This window comes from Miniopterus schreibersii, assembly GCF_964146895.1.
Source record: "Miniopterus schreibersii genome assembly, chromosome: 9".
Classification (NCBI taxonomy): domain Eukaryota; kingdom Metazoa; phylum Chordata; class Mammalia; order Chiroptera; family Miniopteridae; genus Miniopterus; species Miniopterus schreibersii.
The window spans coordinates 22,931,285-22,950,004 of NC_138118.1; the positions used below are offsets into that span (position 1 = coordinate 22,931,285).

The 18,720-nt window shown below is 39.5% G+C and overlaps 1 protein-coding gene across 5 annotated transcripts in view; it reads left to right on the forward strand.

The window, feature by feature from the left end:
• The first annotated feature begins 810 nt into the window (after positions 1–810).
• Positions 811–18,720, forward strand: part of TSPAN12 (tetraspanin 12) — a 58,865-nt gene continuing 40,955 nt past the window's right edge. The window contains exons 1-5 of one of the 5 annotated variants that reach the window (XM_081147896.1): positions 811–946; positions 1,187–1,355; positions 2,252–2,387; positions 15,430–15,512; positions 16,579–16,714. In XM_081147896.1, the coding sequence (XP_081004022.1) occupies positions 2,322–2,387; positions 15,430–15,512; positions 16,579–16,714 (285 nt within the window). In that variant the 5' untranslated portion in view covers positions 811–946; positions 1,187–1,355; positions 2,252–2,321. Of the gene's footprint in view, positions 947–1,186; positions 1,356–1,503; positions 2,065–2,251; positions 2,388–15,429; positions 15,513–16,578; positions 16,715–18,720 lie in introns of those variants that run through there. The other 4 variants (XM_081147899.1, XM_081147900.1, XM_081147898.1 and 1 more) reach the window with 4 other exon arrangements.

An 18,720-nucleotide genomic window follows, 5' to 3' on the forward strand; every position in this document is an offset into this window, starting at 1 on the left:
CACTGTGCTGTACACCTGAAACTAGTACAAAGCAATAGTGCATGTAAACTATAATAAAATAAAATACGATAAAATAAGCAGTATAACTCCTATTTTCTGGAGCATTTTCTTAATTCGTTGAGACTTTGCTTCCTGGAAATTGTTGTCAGTTTGGCTCAAATAAACTCATAATAATTCTCTCTAAAAAAATGTTGCTTTTATTTTAGGGAATTCAGACTTGTTAGTGTAGATTTATTTGCCACACAATGTGCACACAAATAATTATAGGAGTGTGGACTCTCTTGAGGCATAAAACATCAAAATTTTATATGGAGATCTGATGGAGTGATTTTTAAGTGTGAAACTTCTTACTTCCAAAAAAAAAACTTTTTGAAAAAGATAGACTCCTATTAGTATTTTAATACTTCCTGAATGTCTAGCTTAAAAAGAAATTCAAAGTCTCATTACTATGTACAGAATTCAAGGTAAATCACCCACTTAAAACTCAATCTTATTAGGAGAAAATTTTGGATTACCTGTGAAAGAGTTAAAAATATTTTCTTCCTATGATAGATGTCAGACCTGGACACGTTTAGTCTAGTGTTTCCTTCCGTAAATGCTATTAGTGCATTATGGAAGTAGGGAAGAACTGTGTGTGGTGTGTGTGTGTTTAATCAGGGAGGGCAACAAAGCAATAAAAAGGATCACAGGGCACCAAGTTAGTGACAAATCACAGGAGGTGGTTCTCGAAAGGTTGTGAAAACTGGTTTCTCATTGCAGGAATTGGGTTGGTCCACTCCTTCACCCCCCTTCTCAAACACAAATATTTTCATATAATAAAAGCCTGTTTCCCTATGGTTATAACCGAGCCTCCCCTCCTCCGGCACCACCATTTTAAAGGGGTTCTCCGCGTGGCCTTCCCCAGAGTCCCCCGGCTTTCTCTCCCCCTGGACGGCGTCCTGCAGAGGTGAGGCGTCCCCGCAGGGGCTCGCTCCGGTGACTGGACAAGAAACACCCACTAGGCTCCGGCCCCGCGGCAGCGGCCCGAGCATGCGCCGAGGGTTCGTGCCGCTAGCCCTGGCCGCCGCCGCAGCCTCGTCGGGACTTGGCGAGAACTTGGGAGGGACAGCGGTGCTGGGAGGTGGCTTAGCAGAGACTTTCCAGCAACTGCTGCCCAGGACTCTTTTTTTTTTTTTCTTTTTCCCAGGAGGCAGCGACGGCGGCGGCGGGGGGAGAGGAAGCGAAGGAAGCGTCTCCAGCTTGAGCCAATGCAGCCCTTCGGCTCTGCGGGAGGAGCGTCCTTGCCCTGATGAGCCCCCTCAGTGCGTCCCCGACAGTTCTCGGGCGGGAGTGCGGAGCGGGGCCAAACGCAGACGGTGAGTGGCCGCACGTCTCCCGTCTTTCCTGCCCGCTGTCCCGCCAGCCCGCCGGCGCTGCCCCGGGCGCTGTGTGCTAAACTACTTAGAGGCTGCCTCTGCGCGCCCCGCCGCCTGCGCTTCCCCTGGCGCCCTGCCGGGGGCGCGCGGACGCGGTGGCGGGCGGGTCACCGCGCGGCTTTGTGCTCCTTCGGCGGCTGGGAGCGCGGGGTCGCGGCGGCGGCCGGGCCGGGGGAGGGGACGTGAGTGACTAAACCGGTGCCTGCACAGCTGCGCGGGCCCTAATTCCCCTGCGCCCCTCCCCGCCCCCGCCCCCGCCCCCGGCTAATCCATCATTCGGGGGCCGAAACTTCATTTCTCACGTTCTCCCAAAGAAACTCTAGTCGCGGGGCGGAATCCCACCTCCGCGCTGCGCCCCCTTCGGTGCCGCGCGTTCCCGCTCGAGCTGCGGGATGGGGTCGGGGCTGCCGAGTTGGGGGGCCCAGGAACTGTCCTAATGAGAGGGACACTCGGACTCGCCGGCGACGCCTGGGATGTCCCAGGGGCTAGTTTGGTTTAGAGCGGAGCTGTCCCCAAGGAGGGGCGTGGATTGAGGGAGGTTTTAAAGAGCGTCTCGTCAGAATGCAGAAGACGCCGCCGCGTGTCCCCTGAGAACGGGAGGTTACTGTGCGCCTTCATTCATCTGGGGAGACAGTTCTCTTCTCAGCAGGTGTTATCTGAAGGCGGTTTAGAACTTTGGGGGGGGGGGTAGGATATTATAACTATAACAAATGATTTTCAGTGAAGCGGTGTCTCAAATGAACCAAACTCCGGACCCCGCTGAGGGCTGGCGGAGGAGGGGTGGGCAGGGGGTGTGGAGCGCGGTGCCAGTCCCCTGTTCCTCCCCGCCCCTGCAGATCGCCGCCGTCTTGCCCTTGGTGGTAGGATGTGGTGAAAGAATGGAGCTTCTCCCTTCCGGGGGTCACAATGGCCAGAGAAGATTCCGTCAAGTGCCTGCGCTGCCTGCTCTACGCCCTCAATCTGCTCTTTTGGGTAAGTCAGTCAGTTCCACCGCACCAACAGGTGGGGACGGCTGGACAGGGTTCCTTCCTCCTGCCACCACGGAATGCGCCAAAGGGCATGGCTAAGCATTAATTAATTACATGGGATCACACCCTTTGTTTTTCAGAGAAGTAAATTTTGACCTTAAAATGGCTTTGATCTAGCTCAAGTTCCATTTCAAAAAAGAAATCCACCCCTGGATACTAAGTGGCAGTAAAATTAGACTTGAAGTTAATCTGGGGATATAAATAAATGCACGTGCCTGTGCTTGTAGATAAGAAAATTATGACCTACTACTTAGGGAACTGCTTGTTTTCAGGAATTTCAGATAACTGTGCAAGACATAAATTGCTTCCCTACGTCATCCTAGTCTCAAAAACCTGGTTGTGGCAAGCCAATCTTACTTTGTTCAAAAGACTTGGTGTATTTTTCTAGAAGATTCCAATCAGTCTGAAAAGGTACTTTTCATGTAACTGTTCCTAAGTTGGCAGTTTTAAGGAATTTTGTCTATGCTTTTGGAAAATCCCATAACCATTTAAGGAAATAAAATACATTAAATTTAACAAGCTCATGGAAATCTTTATACCCCATGAGCTAGTGACTTTTTATGCTTTGCACCCAGGCATAAATTTTTATTTAGTGTTATTAATATTCACACTATTATTTATAAAACTCTTGAGGAGAATATAAAAATTAAAACTTTGACTCTTGCTTTAGGAAATTGTCATGCTTAAGCAGGTAATTTTTTTGACAATTTTGTATTCTGTTAATAACATTAAAATTTTTCTGTTAGAAATTGTAATGTGTAATTTATTTATTTGGCTGACTGGCTGTCATTGACTATTACATGTGGTCTCTAGAGGATGACATTTTGGTTGAACTGTTCTATATGGATGGCTCCATTTTAAAATGAGAAATTAAGCCTTACTTCAGTGAGTAACCTGAATGATAGCTAAACTGGCCGCTTTTTCCCCCTCAACATGGAAATTAAAGCATTGAGTAGTTAAATTCACCACTTGAAAATGTAAAATTACTAATTGATCTTATTGCAGTTTTTAGTTCTAAAAATGTATAGTTTTAAGTGGTTCATTAAATTACCTGCTTAGCTATAAGGTATTAAGATTTTGAACATTTTTTCTTTAAAAAGTTAATAATTATAACTCCTATTTGCTAGATTTTTGCTTTATGCTTTTAAATAATAGAATCATCACACTTTTATATCTAAAAAGATATTTGAAGATGACCTGATTGAACTTTCTTACTTTGTGCATGAGAAAATGTAAGTGTAGGTTATTAACTGGCGAAAGGTTCAAATAGCCCAAAGATGACAATGCCAGGAGAAGACCTCAGCTTTCTTTCCTCTAGACAGTGCCTTTACATGGAGTGTTATGGGTTCTGAACCTTGGAATTACTATGATCTTTTTGTTGAACAAAGAATAATGCTTTGGAAATTTTCTTAATAATTTGTATTACATCAGGGGGAGGGGCAAATCATTTAACAAAACTATTGCTCTTTTGAGTAATGAAGTTTGCTTGAAAATACCTATTCCTTAAATTCCTCCAGAACTCTTTGTGTCCTCAAAGAGTGTGAAATATTATTTTTTTGTTTTTATTCTGTACTTCAGCATTCTCACTTTGTGTGTGTTTTGACTATTGAGATTGCTTCCTCCTTTCTCCAGCTCTCCTCTTCTCCCCCCAAATCACTTTCCCTCCAACGAAATAATCCATATGAACTGCCTAGTGTGGGTCCTTCTCTGTTTTTATTTCATACAAAGATATATTTACTCGTACCAATGTTCATGAACATTCAGATGTACATTCACAATATTTTTTATTAAATTTTTTTTTTAAATTTGGGTTAGAATTGCAGAAGTAGAATTGCTGTCAGAGGATATGTTACAACAGCAGCAAAAGAGTTAACTTTTAAATAAGTTCTTATGTTTGCTAGGCACATTTATTTGCTAGGCCTCAGTTTCCTAGACTGTAAAATAGGAGTGATATTTTCTGTTTTTTAGAGTTGTTGTGAGGATCAGAGTTACTATATGTAAAGTGCTTGAACAGTGGCACTTAAGTACATCTATGTAGCAGTAGTAGTAGTACTTGGAGTTGTTACTGCTAATACTACTACTACAGTAGTGATCTCCTATAAGTAGATTACCAGGAGGTGGATTGTTGAGTCAAAGGAACCCTTGCAGTAGTAATGGTGGCAATTGTTATTATTGTGATTAATTTAACACTGCTACTAGTGTTATCACTATTACATTCCTTAGAGGCAGCAATCCTGTCCTGGGAATCTAGCCCCTAGAAAGGAGAGCACCACTACATCCCATTATATGTACACAAATATTTGTTGCCATCTTTATGGTATTATGGCGCTTTTTAATTTTTACCAGTCTGAAAGGTTTAAAGCAGTGATTTTCAACCTTTTTCATCTCATGGCACACAAACTAATTACTAAAATCCCGTGGCACACCAAAAAATATAATTTTTGCCAATCTGACCAAAAAATCGGTATAATTTTGATTCATTCACACGGGATGGCATTGTTGTGTTGGCTGTTGTCATTTTTAAAAATTGACAATATAAGGGAAAAGAGATCAGTGCCCTTGACTAAATAGTAAGGTATTTCATGTTTTAAGCATTCTTGCAGCACACCGGTTGAAAATCACTGGTTTAAAGTGTTATCTCATTGTTACTTGATTTTTTATTTCCTCTACTAACAGTGAGCATAGCATTATTTATATATCACTTTATTCATAATTTATATTACTTAAATATTTTATATTTAGATTTAGGTTTGTGCTATTGTTTGTTGATTTCATTTGTGTAATCTGTTGCTGCATAAAAAACAAAATTTTTTGTGTTTTTAATATAATTTTTCTGTAGAATTTAATGCATTCTCTTATGTTCTGTTCTTTTGAAGCACCTGCCTTTCTTGTAATTTCTTTTTCCATATTGACTTTAAGATTGTGGTATACAATTAAAAATAACTGTGGGAGTTTTATTGGAATTGTATGAAATGTATATGCTAGCTTTGGGGAAACTGGCATTATTCTTTCAATGTTAAAGCAGTGTTTGCTGATCCTTGGTTTCCTACTGCTACTGAAGTAGAAGCGGTTTTCTGCCTTGTGCTGGACACATGCCTGGCCATCCTTACACTACACTCTCATCTAATTCTCATAACACCCATGGAAACTAGTTTTTGCTTGTTTGTTTGTTTTTGCAAAGGGAAGTTACTCAGAGTTCAGTAACTTGCTAGTCAATAACAGAACAGGGATACAAAGTCCATTTTTTTCTCCAAGTGCCAGCAGAGATGTACTTCTGGAAACAGTGGGGAATTTATTTGCAGCAAAGAAGTAAACATCCTCAGTAGGAAGGGATTAGCTGTCTGCTGCTCACTCCATGGCCTCTAGAACAGTGCTTCTCAAACCTCCATGTGCGGAGGAGTCACCTGGGTTTCGTGCATGTTAAAATGCAGATTCTGATTGAGTATGTGTGGGGTTGGGCCTGAGAGTCAGCACTTCTAAAAAGTTCCTTTGTGATTCTGATGCTACAGGTCTGAGTACGACATCTTGAGGAGCAAGGCTTTTGTCCTTGCTTTTTGTTGTCATTGGAATTAGAAGCAGAACAAACCAGTGTGACATATGAATCCCACTTCTTAAACCAGCCTTGACATCCTGCGAATGGACTGGGCAATTGTTCTTGCTCTAGTTTTGTAAGATTGAGAAACCTGTCTTCATTACCTGTGAGATCAAGAGCTGTAGTTTTGTGCTCTTCACTCGGCATTTTAAATAGACTTTTTCCAGCCTATGTCTGCTATACTGGAACCCTCTTGCCTTCTCTGCCCCACAACCCCACAAGGGTTTTAGAGAAAAGAGAAGTAAATCTTAATTGGGAAAACACTGAGACCTGCATACAATTTTGTTTTGCTGTTCTAGGAGTTGAAAATCACACATAGTGATTTTTTTATTTTTTTTTTAGTAAAAAAGTATATCATAAGTATTTAATTTTTGGAGGTGTGAGGCATAGACATGTTTAAGAGGAGACAATCCCCAGCACATTTCAGACTGCAGATGTACTGCATTCACATTGCTATGTATCCAGACACTTTGATTTGCCATCTGTGGAGTGACTCTTCCTCCTTAGGAGCATGATGCCCCTACAGGTGTACTGGGTTTGACAGACAGATACTGGACCTTGTAGGTTTGTCATGTGTGTGGTGTGTTTGTAATTGGAAAGGGTACGTGGGACACAGTGCACGTGATTAAACTACCCCTACAACTCTTTTGAGACCATGATTCCCATTCTGGCCACGATGGAGCAAGGAACTGGATTATCTTTAAATTTATCCCACTTTTACTATTAAGATGGCATATTATTTAAATAAATGAAAGCTTTCCTCCATTTTTTTAAAGGAATGCTTCTTTAAAAAAAAAAAAATGTTTTTATTGATCCTAGAGAGAGGGAGAGGGAGAGAAATTTAGAAACATCAATGAGAAATATCAACATCAATGGGCTGCCTCCTGCACACTGCCCCCTTCTCCCCCCCCCGCTGCTGGGGATCGAGCCCAAAACCCCGGCATGTGCCCCAACTGGGGACCTCCTGGTGCATGGATAGACACTCAACTACTGAGCCACACTAGCCAGGCCTTTCCTCCATTTTAAAGACAAATTCTGTGGATTTATGATATGAATGTCAATGATATTTTCTGCTATTACAAATATGGACAAATATGGTTCTCTTTGGAAATTCTTGAAATTGGTGAAAACTTAATGTTCATCAAATATGTTTATTGTTTTCTAAAAGTATAATATCACATTTATAGTTTTCACCTCCCATTTCTCATTAGTAGATAAGAGCCATTGTTTTTCACTTACCATTACTAAAGATAATAGCAATAGAGAGGAACTACCTTGATGAAATACAAAAAGAAACATATAAAAGAAAGCCTAGAAAGTGAATAGGAGATGTAGTTTATGCTTTTGGAATATATGAAAGGTAGAAAAAACAAAGAGAAGCAATGATCTGTTTTTTTCCCTCTGGCCATCTGTAGTGAGCCTCAGGTGTTTGACCCATTCATACCCTAAAGGGATTCTTGGTGAGTGGACATTTGCATTCCTACAGCATTTATATATAGTAGCATTCAAATACTACCTTCTAAATTAATGCCCCTATCTTGACATTATGACAGGCTTCCAGTTTTCTTCAACTCTTCCTAAGGAATAGTGGAGAGCCCTCTAACAAATATTAGTGCTTTTTAAAAATAAACTTTAGTCTCAGGGGAAAAGCTGATACTTTTTTTTTTTTTTTTTATAGTGTGGCTCAGCAGGGCAATTATGGGCAAACTGCATGCTTCTTAAGGAATGTCTTTTGAGGAGAAGGGCAGGGAGGATTCTTTGGAGCATGGAGCACAGCCCCGCTGCAGACTGGGGCAGTAGCCCCTCACTCATTTGTCCCTTCCGAGAATAATCCCAATCTGGGTTGCATTGCAGAATGAAGCATTTTACCCTTCTTTTACCTACCATCTCTGTAGGGTGATCAAATAACTTCTTATGGAAACCAGGACAATTTTGAGAGTAAAAGGAAGGGGGTGTTCCTGCTAATAATTATGCCAGGACAACAGAGGCTTAAAGCCTGAACAGAGCAGGATGTATGGTCTCCCTATCTACAGAGCAGCATGATGATCTGTAAAAACTGTTAGTCAAAGCAACTCCAGGGTACTATTGATTTATTCAGCTCCAATTAATAGATGTTGATGCTTAAATGATATGCACAAGTAACCTCTGGAACTCATTTCATCTATCATTTACAGCGCGGTTTCCCCCCACAGCATTCTTGAATAGTGCTACCTCTTTGCTCTCCGTCTGCTGCTCATCCCCTGGTAGAAGGGAAAATGTTTGGTACCAACTGACCAAAAGGCAGAGGGAGGCAGACATGAAATAGACACATTACTGGGAAGTACTGGCATCAGGCTGGTAGCCTCCAAATAATCAAGAATTGATTTGCCTTTATATTTCGATAAATAACTTGAATTATTTTTTTGAGAAAAAAGGGAATTTAAAAAGCATCTAGTCCATTTTCTCCATTTTTAAGATGAGCAAACAGAGATTCAGAGCAATTGTATTACTTCTCCAAGTTCTCTGCAGAGTCAGAACTGTAACTAAGTTCCCTGTCTCTCTTTTGTATTCTGCTCCTTCCTAATGATCTCACATAAAAGGAAAAGTTCAAGTAGGTGGTTTTAGACATCTGTCAGCCTGGAACAGAAATGATTGGTGTCACTGTCACCTTATATGAGACTATATCTTATTTTATGGCAGTGACAGTGAAAGGATTTAAAAATCTGTTTTTTCACTGTGACTTTACTATTTGGTAGAAACTGTAACTATACATTTCATAATAAATTTAGGGAATGTGGGTACACATAAAATTCTGATTTAGAAAACAATTTGATTCAGTGCTTGTTTTTACATAATTAGATTCAAGCAGAACCAAACTGTCTCTCCTACACAAAAAATTTCAACTATTTATTGAGAGCTAGCGTTTTCTAAATGTTTTGCAAGACAGAATGTGGCAAATGTTCTGCTAAGTAGTATATTAAATATATCTCTTTAAGGTAATATTTGTGTTATTTACTAAATATTTCCTTGAATTACAAATAATATTTTGCAATGTGGGAGAAAATGCAAGGAGCTGTAAGCCTAGTTACATATGGTAACTACAGTGTTCCTAGTAATTTAATCATCATGAAAGAGTTGAAAAATTCTTTTATTTTAATCTGGAAAATTAGTAGAAAATACTATGATTAGTAAAGAGTCCTGAGTTACTCCCATAATTTGTTTTTCTAGATTTAACACATCAGGATTAGTTGTGAAGGTGACCTCATCTCATTCTAGCTTAGTTTCTTGCTATAGATCGCACTATGTCTGTTGTTACTGTTATTATTTTCTCAACCCTAGTGAATAAAATCACTCTTTGAGAATGAAACAGTTCTTAGACATTTAATGTGGATGGAAATAATGTCATAATACAAAGCAATTTATTCTCAGATTTGCTTGTTTACTATAAAATAAGGCTTTGGGTTGATATAATTTATTTTGAGTAATGTTCTGTGCACAGCTACCCTGCTTGGGTAACTGCTGTGAAAAATACAGGAGTGCCAAGTAGGACACAAGGTTTGTAGTTCAAAGGACTTTTGAGAACACTTAAGCCACACTCACAGATTGCACCTCAAATTGAGAACACTTAAGCCAGCTTCTGACCTGATATGTAAATCTTTGATCTTGTAATTCAGCAAACGTCTCTCTACTGGAAAACTTCCAGCGATAGAAAGCTTCATTATTCTTAAAGCATCTCCTAATTTTGCTAAAGTTCTCTAATAGCTTATTTAGCAAGTTGAAATCATCTCCCTTTATTTTTTTTCTCATTTGTTCATCTGATATGTATTAGGCTTCACGATGGGGCCTGGTACTCTGCTGTTTGATGGGGCTGTAAGTAGTGGTTTTGTCCTCTGGAGGAGTGAGACAGGTGGGTAAAAATAGGAAACAGTAGAAACTGCTCTGTGAAGTCTGTACAAGAGCCCTGACTGGGGAAGGAGGGCACTGGGAGAACATCTTCGCACTCTAGCTGATATTTGAGCTGGTTCTTTCAGGATAAGGTTGTTCTACCCACGGGTTTGGAAAGGCTGAGGCAGGATAGCATTGCAGGCAGAAGAAACTGGGCAAAGACATGGAGGCTTTGGAGAGGCACATAGTGAATATTGGACATGTGCAAACAGGTTTTTTTGTCATCTGCATTAAGAATGTGTGTGGGAAGGAGCTGGCAGGAAACAGGTTGAAGAGATAAGTCAAAGGGTGACTGAAGAGGGCCTGTGTGCCCTGCTGAAGAGTTTAAACTTTATTCTCAAGGAGAGAGTTGCAGGAAGAGGAAATGAGAGTTGGGGAGGAGCCACAAGGGGCAGCTGTTCGGGCTTTATAAGCAGAAGAACTTGATCTTTGTTTTATAAAGCTAATGGAAAGGTGAATTTGAGGTGCAATCTGTGAGCTGGAGAGTTCTATTATAAGGTGATTGTAATTGCCTAGTAAGAGATTGAGGACCTGAATTAGCCAAGAGTGGCAGGAGAGGGGGGAGGGATTCATCAGACCTGTTGCGGGAACAGTCTGTAGGACTTTCAAGTAATTAGTTGTAGGACTGAGGAAGGAGAGGTTCAGGCTGTCTGCCAAGTTGCCAGTTTATGTGATTGAAGCGTTGATTATACCATTTACTGAGATAGGAAAATGGTGGGAGGGGCATGTAGATTTCCAGAGGAGTAGAAATTAGTCCAGTTTTAGAGATGTCAAAATTGAGGATGGCCATGGAAATCCAGTAGGTAGCTATGTCACGACCGTGCTTCTGCCCTTACTCGTTTGGTAGATCTTCAAATATATGATGATTTTGTTTCTGAACTGATTTTACAGTTGACTTGTCTCTTAAGCTGACTGAGAAGGACTAAGAGAAAGCTCTGAGATCAAAAGTGACTTGAGATAGTAATATATAATATATTATATATATATATATATATGAATCCTACTCTGTATTTCACCATATAAATCCTCTATGAGATTGGACTTTTTTTTATATAATTTTATATGTGAGGAAACTGAGGTTTAGGAAAGATTAAATGACAACCCAAAGTTATATAGCTGAAAAGGAGCAGAGCTGGAATTCAAACCGAGGTTTTTTGAGTCAATGGCTTCTCATTGCCCTTATGGTCTAGTTCATATGCCTTAAAATGACCTCTAAGACTCTGTGATCTGATCCCTGCCTGGCTTTCTATTCTTACCACATGCCAATTTCCCTTCCTTCAACATATCGCGATGTCTTCCACCCTGGGACCTTTATTATTATTTTTGACTGGAATGTTCTTTTTAACCTTCCTCTCCCTAATGAGCTTGATAATTTTCCTTCATATCTCAGCTGTCTTAGAGAAGTCCCTTTGACCCCATGGAATAGGTCAGACATCCCAAAAGGAGTTCTTAGAGCAACTCCTATTATCCCTCCCTAGGACTTACTGCAGTTTGCAGTTATGCATTTATATCTCTGGTGGGCTGATTAATGTGTGTGTACTCTTCACTTGGTAAACTTCACCACAGCATCGAGTTTGTCTGTTATTGCCCATCTGTGTATCTCCATCACATTGCACAGTAGATGGCAAAGAGCAGAGCTGATCAACATATACTTTTCTGGATGGAAGAATGACTTCAAAACCCATGGTCTTAACCATTCTATCCAAATATTTTAGAATATGCCATTTATAATAAATACACTTTTTTGTTATAAATGGAGGAACTGTGTATAATAACAACCACTGATAATATATTATACAAAATGAAGAATGCGATATTTTTTTGACACCATAGAGCTGTAATATTGAAAACTGGCTAAACAGCTTGTAAAAAATTAGAGGGTGGGGAAATCCAGGTCATTTATTACTTTGAAGAGTAATAAAAAGAGGAGGAATTATTTATAACTGCAAGAGAATTTGAGGTAATTAAATAAAATAGCACATTAATAGACTTTCTTGTCGCCATGAAACTTAAAAGGTGTTTAAAGGCCCACGTATAGCCAAATTGAAAGAGAACATGTAGCCTCAGATTTAATTAGGTAGTCCATGGTCCCCTGCTAGCCCTGTGTGTTTCAACAGGTTCTATTATTATATAGCTTTGGTAAGACCAACACATCAGGAGGTGACTGGCATTGAAAAGATAGTTTATTATACTCACAGATCCCAAGAGAGTGCATGTCTCATCACAGCGGGCCAAGAGGGGAAGCACTGGGATCTATCACAAGGCAAAGAGGTGGCAAGACCAGGCAAATACTTTTAATGTGGCTTCTTTGAAAAGGAATAAGCAAGGCAGGGTAAGTAGGTTTTGGATTGGCTACTTTGAATAATTTCAGCAGCTTATGGAGTAAAGGGACTGTCTCTAGTTGTCTGTCACTGAATCTTGGAGTGATTAGGGCAGGTTTAGAGTGGCCCAGAATGAGATAGCTCAGTAAAGGAGGTGGTTGGGGGTGTGGGCTTTGCATTGGTTAGTTTGTATTTGAAAATGAAAAGTTAGTCCCAGGAGAAGGACTCCTCTCAAACAGGGATGGAAGGCAGGTGGCCAAGGCAAGGTAACTCGGGTGTATTATCAGTTTGTCCAGACTAAGGCATGTCCAGCATAAGCATGTAGAAAAGATGTCAAAGCATCCAGTTTACAGGAGCTAGAAGCATGGTTAAAACAGTGTGACTGATTCACTGGGTAACTTTTACTAGGTTTGCAATCTGTTGTTCATTCCCAACAGAAATGAGGACAATAATAAATGGCCTAATTCTCCTCTCAACTGTGGTCCTAGGGTTCCTAAACTATTTTGGGTCATAAGCCCCTGAGCCCCCATTCACCAGTAAATATCATTCAGACATTCAGACTGAGCTTGACCACTACAGACTACCTCCCTTTCCCCTCTTCTAGCCCCCACTCCTTTTGAAAAGGAAGCCTGCATGGTCTGCAGGCTGGTCTCCTCACTATGGAATTTCTCATGCTTGTCTCTGAATTCGGAATGCAGTTAATGACTGAGTGTAAAGTTCCAAAGGCCTGGATTTGAATCCCAGCTCTGCTACTTAAAGTCTGTAAGACCTTGAACAGGTTACCTCACTTTTCTGTGTTTCATGGTACTTTTTACAGTCTATAATTATCTGGTTTATATATTTATTCCTTGTGTCCCACAAGAAGCTCCTCAAAGTCTGGGATCTTGCTTCTCTTATACATTGTTGGGTCTCTGAATCTAGCACAGACAGTAGAAAGCAGATAGTATGTGTTGAGTAAATATTTGCAACTGAATGAAGGACAAGTGAATTCACTAACAGATTTTCCAAGCAGGTGTCCATACTTCACTGTACAAGAGGTCACAGATCTCTACATGTGATACTTACCTTGAAGCCTTTTTCCAGAAAGCATGTTTCATGGCCATGGCTTCAACCAGTATAGACACATTCCTGTCTTGTATATTCATTATTTCTTGTAGCATTTAAAGCTAAATCCGTAACACATAATGGTAACCGATATAGTAGTTAATGTTCCAGAAATTATTAAAAACCAAATGGAGTAGAATTTCACTATATTGTGCTTAAAAAGCTAACTATAAGGCACATTTTAGAAATATTTCCATCAAAATAGGAAAGACTTTCAGACCATAGGGGTTGATCTTCAGCTTTTTGGATTATTTATTCAACCATTCAGCATATATCTCTAAAAGATAAGGATCTATTTTTTAAAAACAACTCTAATACCATTGCTATATCTAAAATAATAAACAATAATTTATTAATATTTTCAAATATCCACACATGTTAAAATATCCCCAGTTGTCTCATAAATGTCTCCTTGTTGGTTTGTTTGCATAAGGATTCATACCAGGTCAACATGTTGCATTGGGTAACCTCTTTTTTTTTTTCTTTTTTAGTCCCCTCCTGAGGATATTCCCTCAATTGCTTTTTAGAGAGTGTGGATGGGAGAGAGAGAGAGAGAGAGAGAGAGAGAGAGAGAGAGAGAGAGAGAGAGACATTGACTGGCCACCTCCTGCACACTCCCTACCCAGACCGGGAATTGAGCCTGCAACCAAGGCATGTACCTTTGGCCGGAATTGAACCCGAGACCCTTCAGTCCTCGGGCTGACTCTCCAACCACCCAGCCAAACCAGCCAGGGCACATTGGGTAACCTCTTAAATCTCTTTTAATTTATATGGTTTCTCATTTCTCCTTTTTCCCCCCCACTTGCCAGTTTTTGAAATTGAAGAAATCAGATCATTTGCCCTGTAAATTTCTCATATTATCAGTTTTGCTGATTGCATCCTTATGATGGCATTTGACAAGTTTAAATCTATTCTCTGTATTTCCTATAAACGTATACAGCTGGGGGCTTATTAGGTTCAGCTTTGACTTTTTGGTAGAAATACTTCAAAGGTATCTCTGTGTACTTCTCATTGTATCACATTGGGAGACATTATATCTTTCTGTGATACGAAGATTGATCAGTGGGGTCTGGTATTTTACGTCAGCCTGCTCTCTCCATTCTAAATTTCCACGTGATGCAGTGGTTCTCAGCCCTGACTACATGTTAGAACATCTGTGGAGCGTTTACACATTTCTGATGCCCAGGTCCCACTTTCAACAATTGGCCCAGGGTGGATCTGGGCTCAGTAATTTTGTTTAGAGTCCTAGGTGATTTTGCTGTACAGACAGAATTCAGAACCACTAACCTAATCATTTTGGCAGCCATTGAGGATGCTTGCCTAGAAATTCATTATTTCAGAAGGGGTTGTTAATTAGTGATACTCTATCATGCTTTCTTCACATACTAGTAGAAATTTATCTATAAAAGCTTTCATTATGTCTTTGGTTCTTTAGTTTTTATAGAAAAGGTAGGATAAATATTGGATTCTTAACAGTTTTCTGAATAATGAGTTGAGTATCCAACATTCTACAAAGGTGACCAGTGAATTTTGTTTAAGTGTGATTATGAATTCATACATTTTTAACATATTTGATTTTTCAAACCATTGTGTTCATTATTATTGCTATTAGTTTGATGCGCAAATTGTTTGAACTTTAGCCAATGAACACTCTTCCAAATTAGCTCCTGTGACATTTGTTTTTGACATCAGTGGTATTTGATTGCTTCCTTGCTTTTACATATGACATATTCTAGGCTCATTTTGTACATTTGATAATCTAATTGTTCTGTGGCGTCCTCATTTTGTGCAATTCCTGTCCTGGACCTGGAATTATTCATTTAATAGTTTAGCTATGTGTATCCTAATTGGTGAGATACTATTTAGTGGCTATGTCATTATTGAAAAATGGAATGGCAGATATATAAAGTAAAAGTAAATTTCAACAGGTAATTAGGAAAAAGTATAATGATTATGTAACAAAAAGTCCTTATTTATTTTTACTATTAAGCTGGCAGACAATGTAGCATAAATCCTTCGTAACCAATTTGGATTTTTTTTTCCAGTTAATGTCCATCAGTGTGTTGGCAGTTTCTGCTTGGATGAGGGACTACCTAAATAATGTTCTGACTTTAACTGCAGAAACAAGGTAGGCTTTACAATAATGACTGATTTTTTTTATCAGGTTTCCTCAAGCGCTAGTTTCTAGGTAACTTTGCCCTCAGCTGTTTAGAGGGTATTGCTCTTCCATTCATTTGGAAAGTTTTCCCTGTCCATGGCAACCTTTGTTACAGAGGCGGCATTTTTCTAGCATTCTCATTAAGGTGTGCCACGGGTCCTAAGAGAATATTCCTGTCCCCCTGACAGGGTGTCAGGTCTGTCATATTTGCATATAAAGGACAGCAGAACTACTTTTTTCCTACAAAAATCACTGACAAACTTGTAACTTCATATTCCTGAGCTAATGAAAACCAAACCCAGCAATGCCATTTCTTCTCACATTTCAAAGGTTGGTCCACTAAACCTCACGAGGAACAAATTACTCAACTTCTAGCCTCATTTTTTTTTTTTTTTAATCTCTAAATGGGGAATGTAATATATTCCACTCTGAAATGTCCTAAGGATTAACTGAGAGGCATTTCTGTGAAGTCCTTAACACAATAGAGTGTTGTAATGGTAATTTTTTTTACCCTCATTACTCTTCCTATTATGGTTGTAATGACTTTTTTCATGGTTTTCTAGCAAAAACCATCTTTCCCTCTTCATTTTTCTCTTAATATAAACCAACTCCCCTTTCACACTTGGGAAGGATAAGTTGCTGGGGAAAAAGTGCTATAAATGGAGCCCCAGATCTGGGAAGAAGAGGGAGGAAACTCTTCTCAGCTGGGAAACAGTGAAGGGTCCAGTGTGGTTACTCAGGCTGGGACTTCAGAGCTAATAGTAGATCAACTTCTTATTAAGGACCCCTATTTATATTGTATTTTAAATAAGTTGAAATTGGAATGTATCATTTGTATAAAAATCTATAAACAAAAATAAAACAAGCAAGCACATTGGTGATAGCATGGTGATTTTGAAAGTAGCAATACAGCTATCATTTTAAGGCATGATGACCTTAAGATTATTGAAGCAATCACAATTGTGTCTTGCACCATGTCTTGGGTGCCTTTTGATTATATTTTCTTTGTAATGTGACATTATTGTTCTTTTTTCAGGGTTGAGGAGGCTGTCATCTTGACTTACTTTCCTGTGGTTCATCCGGTCATGATTGCAGTTTGCTGTTTCCTTATCATTGTGGGGATGTTAGGATACTGTGGAACAGTGAAAAGAAATCTGTTGCTTCTTGCATGGGTATGGCATTTCTATCTTCTCTTTATTATGGTTAAATGGGTATGGTGTTTCTATCTTCTCTTTATTATGGTTAAAAGACCAACCAGTAATGTATTATTTTTTCATCAGTGCCCAAGATTATGTGCTTAAGGAACTGTTATAGCAGTACTCTAGTCTATGGTGGTTGTTCAACAGCCTATGAGAGGGAAGCTTTTTTTCCATGAATAGACTATTTTAGTACATGTATTTGCTTTACTCAAATGATGAGATATGGAATATGTGCTCTGTTTAATTATTTTACTTTGGCTATGTGTTGACATTTTCATTCAAAAGTATGAGTTTTTTCTAGTGTCATGGACCTTATTACCACTCTAAATGGTCTCTCAGAATTAGACTGAGGTCATAATGGAACTCTGTTTCTTTTTCTCTTCTTTTTTAAAACAAATCTGCCATATTAAGTCATATGGAAGTTCAGGTGATCAGGTATCAGACGGACTTTACAGTCCTGGCACTGCGTTTACATAGGTTACCAGATATAAATGAGTCTCAGTTTTTATGAGTCTCAGTTTCTATCTTAGTGGTTTTTATTTTTAGTTTTTTATGTTTTTATTGATTTTAGAGAGGAAAGAAGAGGGATAGAGATAGAAACATCGATGATAAAGAGAAACATCAATTGGCTGCCTCCTGCACTCCCCCTACTGGGGATCGAGCCGGAAACTCAGGCATGTGCCCAGGCTGAGAATCAACAAAGGAACTCTTGGTTCATGGGTCAGTGCTTAACCACTGAGACACACCAGCCAGGCACTGGTTTTTTATTTTTTAATTCTGAAAGAGTTGGGCTAGATTACTTCTTAAAGTCCTGTCAGCACTCAAATTCTATGATTACAAAATATGTGCTTAAACTTTTAATTAAAAAATAAGCAAACTGTCTTTTAAAAATCTGAGTCAATTAAAAATACAGCTTATGTAAGGATTTTTTGAAGTGCATTGAGTGTATAAAATATTACATGTTAGTGGCACCAGGTATTTGAGGCTGCTAATATCATTGCAGACATATCAGATGCTCCCCCTCCCCTCAGAATTAATTCTTTGAGTATATTTCTGTGCAGTAGTTCTCAAGGCTAGTTATGCATTAATTCCTTGTTTGGAACATAACAAATTTCTAACTGTTTGCTGATATTCTGGATCTCTGGGCAGAAAAGAAAGCCCTGATTTGTAGCATTTGCAGGTTTCTGTGAGGTAAATACTCCCAGCATGGTGGGTTTTAGGCTACCAACGTGGTATTAGTGAACGCAGAGTTGGGGAGAGATGAGTACAAATTGGCTCTCAGGAGCCAGCTTTGGCACACCAGTGCTTGACTGGCTCCCATCCCAAGCCAATTAAAACAGAATTTTAATGTGAAGCTGCACTAAACCTTTGAATTTCACAGGGACAACCTGTGTTAATGTATTCCTTGGTTTCTTGGAGGGTAACTCTTTAGGTCCATGATTAGAAAACATGATTAGAAAACAGAATATGCTGCAGAAAATAAACCACATTCAGAGAAGGGGAACATGCCCACTGCTTCACTTCTCTCTGCATTGATGAGAAGAAAGGTAGAAGGGTTTGGAACCTTATTTTGCCATTTAAGATATTTGGACAATAATTTAAGCATAAGCTAAAGGACTTACTTTATATGAAACTGATAGTTTAAAAACGGAATAAGATATTTTAAACTGAAATAAACTCAGAATGCTTATTTATTTATTTATTTACATTTGCTAATCCTTACCCAAGGATATTTTTTCCATTGAGTTTTTAGAGAGAGTGGAAGGGAGGGAGGAGGGGAAGGGGAGGGAGAGAAACATCTTTGTGAGAAGTACACATTGATTGGTTGCTTCCAGCACTGGCCCCAACTGGCGCCAGGGATCCAAACCTGCAACCCAGGTATATGCCCTTGACTGGGAATTGAACCCACAACACTTCGGTGCACAGACCAACACTCTAACCACTGAGCAACACTGACCAGGACTCAGAATCCTTTTTTA